Source organism: Pipistrellus kuhlii, unplaced genomic scaffold, assembly GCF_014108245.1.
Source record: "Pipistrellus kuhlii isolate mPipKuh1 unplaced genomic scaffold, mPipKuh1.p scaffold_m20_p_3, whole genome shotgun sequence".
Taxonomy (NCBI): domain Eukaryota; kingdom Metazoa; phylum Chordata; class Mammalia; order Chiroptera; family Vespertilionidae; genus Pipistrellus; species Pipistrellus kuhlii.
Window position 1 is genome coordinate 58,703,421 of NW_023425529.1, and position 15,036 is coordinate 58,718,456.

Genomic DNA, 15,036 nt, shown 5'->3' on the forward strand with positions numbered 1-15,036 from the left:
TCAGACCATAAGACGCACGTTTTTTCCCCCAGAAGTGGGGGGAAAAAGTCCCTGCGTCTTATGGTCCAAATATAGCCTATACATATACTTTAAAAAAAAAGGTTTTTTACTTGCCCGGCTCTGTGTGGTCTCTGTGTGCTTGCCCGGCTCTAAAATGGTTCTAAATGCTGCTGTTTACTTTACAGGGTTGATTACATGTGTTTATGACTGTGATGTTGGGTTTTAATGCACATAAAATATTTTAGGACACTATTTGTTTCAGAATCTTTTTTTCTTCATTTCCCTTCTCTAAAAACTGGTGCGTCTTATGGTCCGGTGCGTCTTATGGTCCGAAAAATACGGTAGATGTGTATCAAGCAACATAAGTTTTAGCTGTGAATTAATTTAAAAATATTAAACAAATCCCAATTTTTTGTTGTTACAGGCCTGCTCTTCTGGGTCTCTGTCAAAATGATTACCTGATTGGCCCCTTTTTCTAGGCGGAAAAACCTACCCTGTCTCTTTGCTTGGCCTTGTCGAAACCGATCAGGTAGATAGAGGGGGTGATACAGGCACATTAGTGCAACAGGATGGGCAGGAGATAAGGCTGCCTTTATTGCCCATTTATGTAACGACGTGTGTCACTGAGGACAAAGGTCCTTAACACAAAGGCGAGAGGCAGAGGAGAAGCGCCTCCCGGCAGGAAGATCCATGGACTGGCTACCACGTCCGGCTCCGGACATTGCTTTCCCTGCGTGGTTGAATGTCCTTCTGGTTTTATAATCATTTTGATGACTTCACCATCTCCCTGGGTCTCTGGGCACAAGAGATGCTGAAGACACACTTCACTCCAACAAAAAGAAAATGAAGACTTTGCGAGAGCACTCCTAGCCGGGGACGGTGGGGACAGCCCTGTCCGGGAGGAAGCACCGCGCAGCGCCATGGAGGTGGAGGGCGAGAGCGAGGCCCTGCAGCAGTTTTTCGAAGGTAAGAGGCTCCCCGCACGGAGTTCACGGCCACGGACGCATCCTTCTGCGACTCACTCACGCTTGGCCTGGGAAGAAATGCTGCTGTGTTGACTGTCCTAGAATGAAAGGGAAGGTTTATTTGCTGTGTTTGCTGTAAAAATCAATAGTAGAGGTAGTGATTTAAAAACAAAACCAGGACTTCCTTTTCATAGCCTAGTTATAAAAAAATCAAGGGGCAGCTTATCTGCTACTATTGGGGTAGTTATTTGTCCGCATCCTGTGCTAGCTCTTATTCCTTCTGATTCCTTGAAACTTTAAACAGCCTGAAAGAGCAGAGGAACCCCTCTTCCCTCATTCCCATCTCTATTTTTTCACAGCAGTTTAAAAATGTGTAACCGAATAACGATTTGCTTTTGAATGAAATACCTTCTTCTCCCCGGGAGAGGCGCCCTGTAGGACAAGGTTAGACAGATTTCATTCCTCCCCAACCCTAAAAGCAGCAGCAGCTTCTCACCTTTAGTTGGGGTGATATTCTGATGGCGAGTCTGATGTCAGCCAGGACGGACTCCACGTCAGAGCGGCTTTGGTTTCTTACCGGTGAGCTATGCTCAGACTTCCACGTGAAGGGCGATGTGGCCACAGCTTTTACACACTCCAGGGCGATTCCCAGGCGGGAGTGAAGAACTGAGGGCTGACCTGCCCATTCACAGAAGCCAGGGGGCAGTTAGCAGCATACTGAGGAAGTGCTTTTGGGATTTCTTGTGATTAGAGAAGTGTCTGACAGATGCTAGATGTTTAAAGGTTGAATGGAACTGACCCAAGGCTGAACAGCGATGACCCCTGAAGAGCAGTCAGACCAAAGAAATAGTGAGATTCTCGGCCACTAACAGAAGGAGTCAACACAATACGGTAGTTTCTTGGTAGTGGCTTGGCTGTTGCCAGAGTGGTGGGAAGAAATGGAAGACCAAGAGGTTCTTGCGTTATCTCAGCCTTGTGATCCAACCCATCAAATGTTCTGTCTCTGACAGTGTCCAACTCAGGGTGCCCACCTGGGTCGCGCTGGGCGCACAGTGGGCACCCTAATGTTGCTGGATTGTTATGGCCTGATTTTACATCCTATGTAACTTTCATTCCAGCAGTAGACAGCAAGCACCAGGCTACAGCGATATCTGCTTTATTTTAGAGAAACCACCAATTCATTTTACAAATGCAGAGTCTACTTGACTTCTTTCTTGATCTGGAGAAGACCTGAAAAAGTTTATCTGGTCCACCTTCCTTCTGATGAAAGTGCTGTCATACCTAGGATCTTATACTGTGCTTGCTTGTACTATTTTCAGAAATTTCTGGGGATATAGTTTCCATAAGTTCCCTGTGTATCTTATTACAATGTCTGATTATTATAACAGTATCTCTCTTAACCAAACCAAACTCTGTTGCTCCGTGAAGCCTTTTTCGAGAGGCAGGGGAATCTTTTTCCATGGAAAGAGAATAAAATGGTCAGCGTTTTCCTTGTATTATATTTGAGTGAACAGATGGAGAAAATGGTAGACTTTAGCAATAAAAATGGAGGCAATAGACGATGTGATCCTCACCACCTGAAAATTGCACAACTAATTGTCAATTTTTATTTCCTACTCTTCAGCAACTATTGATCACTTACTGTGTGCCAAGTCCAATAATCACCTCTTTGGAGCTTTTTTCTTAGATTATAATGGTTTCCTTTCTCAAGTATTTCTTAGAATGAGAACAGCAAAACTAGAATGATATTCTAACGAGAAGGGCCAGTTTGCATGGCGTGTACCTGTAGATATGTCAGTTTCTAAATAATTGCAATCTTGTATGAAGAATCAGGATCTGAAAATCAAGAAAAATTCTGGCAATTTGTTACCCACTTGAAAGCTGTTTTTCTTCATTTCCTCAGGCTCTTTGTACTAAGAAACTAAGCTCTATATAATGTAGTTTTCCTTAGGAACACTTTTGCTTTTAAAACTATCGGAATTGCCTTGGCAGATGCCAAGATTACAGGTTTGATCCCCGGTCAGAGCACATACAAGAAGCAACCAATGAATGCATAAATAAGTGGAACAACAAGTTGATATACCTCTCTCTCAATCTCTCTCTCTCTCTCTCTCTCTCTCTCTCTCTCTCTCTCTCTCTCTCTCTCTCATTTTCCTCTCTCTAAAATCAATCAATCAATAAAATTTTTAAAAAATACCTGGATTGACAATACCATCTTAAATTAATGGTCATAATTGTCAAAGCCATTGAGATCTTAGTTTTCACTTTAAAGTTTTAAATATGACCTTACATTCTCAATTTGCTTTCTTATGGGTATTTCTTTTGGACTGCTTTGTATCAGAGGACTCATCTTTTATTCCCATGCTTTTCAGAATAGATTAAAAACTGCCTTGAGAAGAGTCTTTTGTTATTCATTATACTTAATCTTAAAAGAGGAAATTTCTGAATTGTTGAGAAGCTCTTTAGCTCATTCTCTTTGTAATGTCCTGAAGTAGGTTTTCAAATGTTTCTTGACTGATCATGAAAGCAAAAAAGGAGATTCCTGCCCTGACTGAGAGGAGTGGGAAGAACTACTTAGCGAGGCTTCAGGGAGGAAAGCAGAATTGTTGAGTAGAAGAGAGATGCAGCTTGGAAAAGTGCCTATGTGGTGTCTGTGTATAGTACACCCTCAGTAATATTTATAGAATAAGCGAATGAAAGAATTGTGCAAAAGATTATTCTATGCTACAAACAGCTATTAAACTTAAATTCTAGATGCAGAGAACCAGGCAAGTTCAAATATAGGAAGAGGAAAACTTGTGCAGTAGCAGAAAGAAAGGACCAGTGAATAGAACAAAAAGAGGCTGTTGAGACCTAGTAATGGCATTAGAAGTTTAAGTTTAAAAAATTTGACTCTCAAAAGAAATTTCAATCATTGTACTGTTGATATTTGGCTCTGTTGACTAATGAGTTTGCTGACCACTGTCCCAAATCAATAGATTCAAAGTGGAACTCATTATCCTTTGCCTCCTCCCCTTTATTCTTCACTTCCTCCTGAATTCTCTTCACTCTCCAACGAACTCCCAGATTAGAAAAGAGGGTGTCACTCTTGACAGCTCCTCTTATACTCATAGCTAATCATTGCTGACGTCTGTTGCTTCAACCTCAGAAATGTCTTTCAGTCGTAATCTGCCCTTTATTCGAAAGGTCATCTCTTGCTAGAATCTCCTAAGTTCTCTCCTGTGCTAATCACCTTCCATTTCACTCTTGGCTCAGAAGGATGCCATTGTTTAAACATTCCTGTTGAATCTCCATTGCCTGAGCTTAGCATAATGGTCCCTAGCAACATCCCAGCATCCTCTCCGGGGGACTGCCCCGTACTGACTCTGTCAGAGGCCGTTTGATGTGACTGGAGCAGTTTGATGCTCCAGGGCCAGAGTTCTAACCTTGACTCTGCCCCTTGCTAGCTGTGATCTTGGGCAAGTTACTTAATCTCTCTGTATCTCAGTTCTTTATAAAAGTGGGTTAATACCAGTATCTATCTAATGGGATAAGGTGAAGGTTAAATTATTCAATATGCGTAAGGTTCAGGACAATACCTTAATTACTATGTGTCTGTTATTATCATCATAGATATTATTATTATTGTTATCTATCCCCCAGGTGCACTTTTCATGGTTCCTTGTATATACCCTGCCCTTTCATAACACTGGGTCTTTGACTGTGCCTTTTACCCAGAATGCACTTTCCTACTTCATCTAGCAAGCTTCCCTGGGCAAAGTTAGAAGCAAAATTCTCCATGCTTCTGTAACACTTCGTCCATACCTTTGATGTGCACCCTTCACATTGAAGTTTAATTTATGTGTTTACATATCTGTCTCCCACAGAAGACAATGATTGCAGCTAGGCAAGTACCTGGCTTTCATCATCTTTGCAGGCTTAGTTAGAGTTTTGAATTACTAACTAACTAACTAACTAACTAACTTGAATACATGTTAAATGAATATGATTCTTGACCACAAAGCAGTGGCCTTAATTACATTATACAAAGATTTGTGCTCCTTCTCTTATAGATATTTTATTATCAGAATCAACTCGGGAGCAAGTCAGCTCCTCAGCAATTTTTTTTTTTTTTTTTATGTGGATTACGTTTGGATCTGGGACCCATAGCCATGATCTTGCCCTAGGAGTGGTATGTCTGTTTCTTTATTAGCAAAAAAGGAATAAAGAATGGAGGTGGTGTGGTGCGCGGTAGGATTCATGGCAGAGATGCTTACTGAGGGTGGAGGAATTCAAAATCCAAGTCCATAATTGAGAGATTCAGGCTGCAGCTCAAACCCGTCATGACCTGAGAATCAGCATCAAAACTTGTGAGTCACCAGGAGATGTTGGGAGTCAAACAGAGGATGGAAGCCATAGTCCTGAACAGAAGCAGAGGTCCAGACACCAGGACACCAGTCAAGGTTGTAGGAATGACCATGGAGATTGTCTGACCACAGTGTCTTTCTCAGCTGAGGCTGTATTTGATAGGACACCCACCTCAGTTCTGGAAATTGGGCCCTATTACAAATCACACACCTTAACCCTGAGCTCCTGACTCCAGCCTGCACGGGTGGTGATGACCGACATGGTATTGGGCACAGGCTTTGTCAGAGCACTGCGTGGTGCAAAGCAAAAGTCTTTAGAGGGGATGGAGGCAGCTAGGTGTGCTCACAAGTGCAGTCGACAATATTAACTCTCAACAGTAGTGCAGATTACTCTGGGGTCAAATCCCATCTCTCCTGAGGATTTAAGATCCTGCTTTGGTTAATGACTTGCCCCTCTGAGACTGTTTCCTGTCTATCAAATGAAGTAGGTAAACTTAATAGGAAAAGAATAAGAATTAAGATAATGTATGTGAAATACTTTGCATAGTGCCTAACATACAATTATTTGCCTAAAGAAGCAATATTATCATTGCTCTATAGTAAAGACAAATGTTTATTCTTTTAAAGGAGCTCCCATCAGTAAGAAAATCACTACCACTTAATGAGCACATGACTTCATGTAGGACGTTGTATTAGGACCTTTAGCTATATTAATTCTTAATTTGCACAACAAAATGAACAGGCAGATAATGTTATTACCATTTTAGAGATGAGGAAACGGAAATTCAGAGGAGGTTTGTACCTTGCCCGAGGTAGCACAGCTATTGTGCTTCTGAGCTTGGAATTGGACAAAAGTGTCTTTCTCTGAAGGCCTGTGCTCCTAGGCACTGTGCAGGGCCTTCAAAACAGATGGCAAGGGAACATCTGTGAGTAACTGTGGAACTTAGGGCTCCTGTAAAATAACCAGGGCTGTGTGTGTGTGTGTGTGTGTGTGTGTGTGTGTGTGTGTGTGACAATTTGCATGCAATTCCATTCTGTAGATGAAATTATTCTGGACTGTTAGCAGTTGGTACCATCTGGCATTTTTTGGCAAAGCCCAGCTCTAGCACCTAAGATGAGGTGTTCATGGTTTAACAGCAATGGCTTATGTCCATGGAGCAAGCAGCTACAGAAACTCAAAAGATAAGGCTACTAATAAGAATACAAAGATCTGCTTGGTGCATAACACAAATCCATAGAGGGAACTGAGGCAGCTGGGTTTACTGGGAAGAGTAGTAGAAAATAACTCTCAATCTTGTCCTTTTTGGTAACCAGATTCAGGACAAAAAACCCCAGCAATATTGTACCCTGAGATCTGATTAGCAGTATAAGAAACAGTTATCATACACAGCGATGGAAAGTAGTGTGTTTTATTGATAAGAAGAACATCATATGATTTGATACTTGGAAATACTGTCACTCCCATAGGATTAAACTGATCAATATCCTCAAATATTAGGAGCCAAGAAATATGGTTCCTAGGAATCTCTATGATGTGTGTTTGATGGCTTAGGCCTGGATTCAGGCAGACCTCTTCCTGCATTTAAAACATGTTATGTGACTTCTTAGATTTGTTACAAAGCTTCCCTAACCCAACAAGGGGAGAAAGAAAGGGTCATTGTCTTTGCTGTTTGCATCTATGGAAAACAGCTGAACCTTTTTCCTGTTTGCATCTGTAAGTAAGGGCTGAAATTCAAAAAAGAAATTAAGGAGGGCAGTAAGGAAGATTACGAGGAGGTGGGAGAAAGCAAGGTCGGGTTGGATTACAGGATAATTAATAAGGGTTTGAATCTGGTTTTTCTGTTTCTTCATTTTCAACATTGGGTCAATTATAAAAGCTTCAGTATTTTTCATCTGTAAAGTAGGGATAATAATACCTACCTCTTAGGTGTGTGAGGATTAATGGTAAAATGCAGACACGATGAAGTAAATGATAGTTATTGATCTTTAGAATAACATTTGCAAGTGTGAAGGAACCAAATTGCTGGCTTTATTCTGGAACAAGAAAGCGGACAAGCTGCATATACAGGGTGTCCCAAAATAACGTGTACAACACTCACTTTAACAGCTGAGAGCTCAACTGGGGTTTTGTTTGTTTGTTTGTTTGTTTTTGTTTTTTCCAGATTTAACCCTTTGGAATTAATAATGGCAGCCAAAGTTGTATATATTTTGGGGGACACCATATATCTCAACACATTTCTTTCTCAAAGGGAGTTATTACAACTTCTACATGTTCACAGTCATTCCAGAGACTTTATAATCATAAAATCCATTTATAGCCTTTAGTTGCCAAGCAACAAAGGACAAAGTACTGAGCATTTCTTTTATTGCAGGGGAAAAAAAGGCTCAGCTTTTCCATGTTAGTCTTGAAATCAACATTTTTCAGAAAAGACAGACAAGGAAACTTAATACCATGTTTTTAGGGTTGACGCATTCCTTGTTTGGGGGTAGAATCAAAGCTGAAAGGAGTACGTTGTTATTATGGCTCTAGGCTATTCAGGAACAGGGCTTATATCAATATTTTGTGCTGCTCTCACTGAAAGAGAATTGGTCCTTTGATCTCTTCATGGTCTTTTGGGAAAGGCTTGGGTGATGTAACATACAGATGAGAACTATTACGTGAGGATCTTGGTAACCACTGGCCTCAAACAGGCCATTCAGCCATGCACTGGCAGGGCTGGGGAACTGGCTTTGCCACACATAATTGAACTAAATTCTTCACTTCTTTGAAAGGCATGTTGACGTTAGAACATCCCAAACTGCTGAGAATGTTTATGAGTTTGTTTGAGCCAAACTGACGACAGACTGGGGAGCCAGAGCTCTAATGTTCCAGAGGTGAAGTTTCACTGCTTCTTTTGTGCATTTGAAATGGAGGAGGAAGTAAGGAAGATTATGGGGAGGCTGGAGAAAGCCAAATTGGGTTGGATTACAGAATAGTTAACAAGATTATTTGCCCTCCTGTGGGTGGTTATGACTTATTTGGCGGGGAGGAGGGGGGGAGGAGTGTTAACCAAGGTGCACAGAAACAAAGGATAGGTCTTGTTTAAGGCAAAGAGAAGCCTTTTAGTTAAGAAGTTGTATGCCGGGGGCATGACTATCCACCAGGACCTGTCCAGATCACCCTGTGAAGTTCCTTTCCATAGAACCCCATTTTTTCTTCACAAGTATCAAAGCTTTCAATTACTTCTATGTTGTTCTTTGTTATTGTTTTTGTCCCTGGATAATCAGTAAGTAAGGGGTGAATTTAAAAAAAGAATAGAATGAATACATTATTATTTAAAATCCTGGTAAGTACTCTAATACAGCTTATAGTTTTAAAAAGCTCTTAAAACATCTATGGAAACATTTTTTTTTTTTTTTCATAGCTCTTTCTCTATGCATGCATATTAAAACAGTGAAAAAGCAGATTATCTTTTTTAAAAATGTTTAATCAGCTTTAATCAAGATAGCAAAAAAACTGCCCTGGCTGGTTTGCTCAGGGGTTAGAGCATGGCCCTGGGACCAAAGGATTGCAAGTTCAACTCCCCATCAAGGGCATGTTCCTTGGTTGCAGATTCAATCCCTGACCCTAGTTGGGGCATGTGTAGGAGGCAACAAATCAATGTATCCCACTCACATTGATGCTTCTCTCTCTCCCCCACACCTCCTCTCTAAAAAAAAAATGGAAGAAAAAAAAAATCTCAGGTGAGAAAAAAAAAAAAAGAAGCTCCCAAAGCTATACCAATCCAAATTTTCATTAAGAAAAGAATGAATAACAAATTATGTATATTCATACAATAAAATACTCAACAGTAAAAAAATAAACTACTGATTGGTAACATAATGCCATGGATGAATTTTTAAATTTTTATGTTTACAATTTTACAAAATAGTGTACTGAAATATACTAAAGAGCATATACTTATGATTCTATTTAGCTCGATTCAAGAAGAGGTAAAACCAAGCTATGGTGACAGAAATCAGAACAGTAGTTCTGGAGGCAGATTTCTGGAAAAGGTTATGAGGCACCTTTCTGAGGTCAGAGAGTTTCTTGATTGGAATTTGACTCCCCTGCTCCTCATATCCATTCTGCCTGTGCAGTGGGACTCTATAGATGGAAACAGTGAAGACAATGATCCTTTTTTTCTTCCCTTGTTGGGTTAGGGAAGCTTTAAAACAAATCTAAGAACTCACATAACATGTTTTAAGTGCAGGAAGAGGCAAAAAGGACACTGACAAATGATCCTACTTAATAAAAGGCTAATATGCAAATTGTCCCCTCCGGAGTTTGACCAATCAGGAGTTCGACTGTTTGCTATGACTTGTGCTGTCAGTGCAGAATGAAGGAAGGCCCTAGCCAACAGCCAGCAGCTGGGGAAAGAAGGTCCCAAATGGCCCTGATCGCCAGCCAGGCCTAAGGTACCTTACCCATGCACAGATTTTCTGCACCAGGCCTCTAGTTTCTTTTAAATTCTACATAGTAACAACTAGTCAAAGACTCTTCTGCTGAGAGTAAATGTCCTTTGGGACAATTTTTGTGCATGAATATAAAAGAATAAGAAATAGCTGTTAGCATGACTAGGCTAATTTCAACTGATCAGAAGAAAGGCACTTTAACGTCTTTAATTCACACATCTCAGGAAGTGTGCCTAAAGCATTTAAAGAACTATAATATTCTCTTTTTATCTTCATGAATATAAAGCAAACACAAAAATCTTTCTCCCCTTCTCTCCCCTTTGGAGAAGCAGGCCTCATTGTGAAAATGTGAATTGACCTTTCACAGTGCTGAGGACCTCAGGGCTGTGAACCATGCTCAGGACTTGGTTCTCCCTCCCTTTGCTGGCTGTTCATAGAAATGTTGCGGGAAAGGGAGGGGACACAAAAACTCATACTCAGCCACAACATTTTCTTATTTTGTCAGTTTATTCCTAACCCATCTTCAAAAGTTTCTCCTCACTCTTCCATTTGTACTGTGCTTGTTTATGGAGTCTGATACTAGTATTTTACAAACCCATCCATTTCCATGAGCTCATTGGCCCCTCACAGGACCCTGAGAAGAAGGCATTTAATGATGAAAGAAGTGGAGCCTTGAAGAAGTTGACAGATGTATCTAAAATCACATTGGTAGGTGCCAGGGCTGGTGGCAAATCTTGGTCTTCTCATTCCAAGTCCAAAGGTCTTTCCATCTACATCCCACTTTGCCTTTCCAAAGGAAAAAGGGAGCAAAGACATGTTTCATCATTGGCACCCATATTCTAGGGCCAGCTGCTCAAAAAATAAGTGCACAAGGTCGATCTTTGGGGAAAACTCCTCCCTTTGACCCTCCTCTTCCTCACCTCCCTCTAGTTACCATGTAATCTCCCACAAATTGGCTGCTGGCTACCCAACTCTACACTCCCCAGAACAGAGCCAGCAAATTCTTATCTCTTCAGCCTTCACCTCATCTCCGGCTTTGATGAAACTGATCTGCCCAAGTTCAGAAATTGGTTTATTGTTCTGATGCCTGTGTTTGGGGATTGGAGACGAAGATCAGAGAAGCAATAAAAGGGAATGAACATTTATTATGAACCAAGCACATAGCATTAAAGAAAGAAAAAATTTCAGTACTATTATTAAAGCATGGTAAGAAGAACTTCATTCAAAGAAGAGACCATGCCCTAGCTGGTTTGGCTCAGTGGATAGAGCGTCAGCCTGTGACTGAAAGGTACTGGGTTCCATTCCAGTCAAGGGCACATGCCCGGGTTGTGGGCTCGATCCCCAGTAGGGGACATGCAGGAGGCAGCTGATCAATATTCTCATCATTAATGTTTCTCTCTCTCTCTCTCTCCCTTCCTCTCTGAAATCAATAAAAATATATTTAAAAACAAAAACAAAGAAGAAGCCATTACAATAGGTATAATGACCACCGTGATGGCATTTTGCAGTAGAGAGGAGAGATTGGGCTCCACTTTGAATACAGTGTGAGTGAGTGGGCTAAATGTTTAACCAAGGAGCAGGGGAAGGGGATTCTGGATAAACTGACCTAACGAGATCCTTGCTGAATGCAGGCTGGGGTGATCAGACATCACCTGGGGTAGGGGGAGGATGAGAACCTGATTTAAATATTGAAGGTGATCAGATACCGAGAGGGAGGATGCTGGTTAAACTGACAGTGTTAGAATTCTTGTTACAATTAAAAACTGCCAAGAGAAACAGGAAGTAGGCCTCACTGAAAAGTTCAAGGGAGTTGAAGTACAGTTTGGTCAAGGAGAGAACCTGTGGAGTTATATGTTATCACATTTAGTCTGCAAGCTCTCGGGTAAAAACCATTTCCTCTTTCAAGATAAGGAAACAGGCCCAGAGAGGTTCTGGAGAACTGGAATTTAATCCAGTTCTGCCTGCCTTGCAGTTCCCCAAATTCTTACACTTCTGCCTCTGAGTCACATGGGCTTCTTCCTTCTGGAATGCTTTCCAGCCCTTGTTCACCTACCTGGCTCACCACCATTCACCTTAGGCTTTGGCTCAGTTCCCTCCTCGTTCCCGTGAACTTTGTAGCTCTTTGCATTTCACCTTTCCAGGCATGTCTGTCTCCTATGGACAGCTGGAAGGAAGGAACTATGTCTCATTCATTCCTGCACCTCAACAGGTAGGAACCAGCGCACAGTAGGGACTCAAACAAATTTGTCAAATCAACAAATATAGAACTCCAAGCCTGGTCTCTTTCCAAGATTCCAAGTCTTCCGGGTTTTCCTCCTTTATTTCTTGCATCTAAGAGGACGAGAGTCTTTGTCCCACACTTGGCTGAAGACTCAGCCCTCAGCTGGTGTCCCACTGGGCTGTGCCCTCCCTCTCTGCCTGGCTTCGCAGGACAGGAAGCATTGCTGAGGCAGGATGGGCACCCCTGAAAGATGCAGGGTGGGCAGCTTCTTTGTTACATTTTTTCTGAAGTTGTGCCATGCAGGCTCTGTCCATGAGGGCCTTGATTTAATATCCAGCACTGCATGCTTCAGATGAGCCCAACCCCCTGTAAAGCCTATAGTGGGATCCCCCTCTTTTGCTATTCTTCCTTTGGGACGATCCTCCTCCTTCTTTTCCTTCTCCTCCTCCTTTTCCTTCTCCTCTTTCTCCTTCTCCTCTCCTCCTTTTTCTTCTTCCTACTCCTTTTTGGCCTTTGGAAAAATTAGACTTTCTAATAGGCCAAACCAGAACAATACTTCTTCAAACTCTTGAACATAAATCAATAAGATTTCTTGATGTGTTACAATTAAATTTCTTTTTGTCAGCTTCTTTCCCAAATTTATCTTCTATGGTTAACATGCATTTGTGTTTTATTTCTATTCTAGTGTTTTCTTTTTTCCTATATTAGCATTAGTATGTGTGTGTTTTTAAATTTTATTGATATCAGAGAGGAAGGGAGAGGAAGAGAGAGATAGAAATATCGATGATGAGAGAGAATCTTGATTGGCTGCCTTCTGCATGCCCTACACTGGGGATCGAGCCCAAAACCTGACCAGGAATTGAACCTTGACCTCCTGGTTCCTAGGTTGATGCTCAACCACTGAGCCACTCTGGCTGAGTGAGGATACATTATTGAGGAGAAAATGGAATTAATGTGTTCAGAGAGAGGAGAGTCCTTGAGCCCAGGAGGAAGGGTAGGTCTCATGTAATTGTGTTTTGTTTTTTGTTTTTGTTTTTGTTTTTGTTTTTAAAGGGCTGTCAGGTTTAGAACTGAAGTTCTGGTAGACAACCAAGACATTTTTTCTTTTCTTTCCTTTCTTTTTCTTTTTCTTTTTCTTTTTTTTAATATATTTTATTGATTTTCCACAGGGAGGAAGGGAGAGGGATAGATAGCTAGAAACATCAATGAGAGAGAAACATAGAACAGCTGCCTCTTGCACAACCCTCACTGGGGATGTGCTCGCAACCAATGCACATGCCCTTGACCGGAATCGATCCCGGGACCTTTCAGTCCACAGACCGACGCTCTATCCCACTGAGCCAAACCGGTTTCAGCTCATGTAATTGTTTTAAGCCAGTTATCATAATCTCAATTTCCTCCACTCTCTTTCCCTTACATTTCAGCAGCTCTAACTCTTCTTTACAACCCTTTCCAACATCCTTTTATAAAGCAAATTCCTATATTTTCTGAAGTACTTAATGATATTAATAATAATTTGATGCTTTTTACATTTTTATTAAGTGTGTTATTGTTTTTATTAGTTTTTAAATGGTTTGCCCAAACCTTTCTTTTATTACTTCACATGATTTTGCAGAAAGCAAGGTTGTTCAGTAAAAGATATGTTATAGTAGAAAACACCTGAGCCCCTACAGTAATAACTGTGTTATTGAAACTTGAGCAGGCATTTAAGCTTGCTAAGATGATTTGCTCTTCTGAAACATGGGGATTATAAAATGGGGTTCCTTTCTGATAGAATAAAATTATTGTGAAGACTAAACAGGAAAGTGACTATAAAAGTCTTAGCACAGTATCAGCATATACAAAGGGCTCAACAAATTTACCAAATATTATTATTATTCTCTATTGGCCATCTCTCATATGGCTTGTCTGTGATTCTTTCTCACTCTGTTTGTTCTCCTTTGGATACCCTAGTATTTGTCATCATTCTTCTGAAAGTGTGGAGCCCATGTCACCAAACCTGGTCCTGTGCATAGAGGAACAGGGTCCTCAACATCCTAGTTCTGTACTCAGTGATTTTATTATTATAATCCTGCAGTAATTTATTTTCTTCCCTATTCTTCCTTATCACCTGTTCACTGATAAGCCAAGTTTCCCTATCTCATACTTACATAAGTTTAAAAGGTGATGTAAAGCTGAATGCTTAACTCACTAAATTTCATCTTGCCAGTCAGCCATCAATCTCGTCAGCCCCGATGAGACCTGATTCTGGCATATTATATTGCACCTTGCCCACCTCCGGGTCATCTGCATACTTGGCCAGTCTGCTTTCTTTACACTTATCCCAACCACAAATAACCTTATTGGGAAGGATGACAACAGAGTCATTTTATACTGAATTTTAGGATTTTCTCCAAGTTAACATTTTGAGGTACAATTGTTCACCCAGGAGTAAATTCATCTAATTCTACTGTAATTTTCTCCACCTTTTTCCATCTTAGCAACAAACACAGCAGCCCTTACCTGCCTGCTCCTCCCCTCCAAATAGGGCTGGAAGCCCCCTTGACATATCACATCATGTGGGAGCTGCCATCCTTTCTGTGCTCCTCCCCACCTTGAGGGGAAGACTGAGTGCTGCTCACAGTTGTATCCCCAGAGCCTCGCACACACACTTCATTGGGTATTTAGTGACTTGCACGAATGGATTAACAATCTTGTTCAGTATGCAGCTGAAGGGAAGGTACACATTTCCGTGCAGAGTGTCCTAACCTGCCAGGCAGGCAGCTGAACAGGATGTGAAGTCCACCCACAGGGCCAGCTCTTTGTGGGCACATGCAGGCTGCCCGACTACCTTCTGATGTGTGTAGAGGCCAGCATTCAGGCTTTCAGCAATCCTCTCTAGAACCCTGCATCTGCGACAGTTATAGAAACCCCATGTGGGTGTTGCCATTCTGTTATACAGCGTGCCTGAACTCTTTATTTGCTCAAGTGAAATAAAGGCTAATTTCCATTTTATCTTCTGATTATCGGGCACATGAATTTCAAGTGATTCATATCACCTTAGAGTCCAGAGACAGTCTTTTCATTTAGT

At 41.3% G+C, this 15,036-nt stretch overlaps 1 protein-coding gene across 1 annotated transcript in view; it reads left to right on the top strand.

Moving 5' to 3' along the window:
• Window positions 1-538: 538 nt before the first annotated feature.
• Window positions 539-15,036, top strand: part of MYRFL (myelin regulatory factor like) — a 105,180-nt gene continuing 90,682 nt past the window's right edge. The window contains exon 1 of the mRNA XM_036456681.2: window positions 539-966. Coding sequence (XP_036312574.1) covers window positions 921-966 — 46 coding nt within the window. The 5' untranslated portion in view covers window positions 539-920. The remainder of the gene's footprint in view (window positions 967-15,036) is intronic.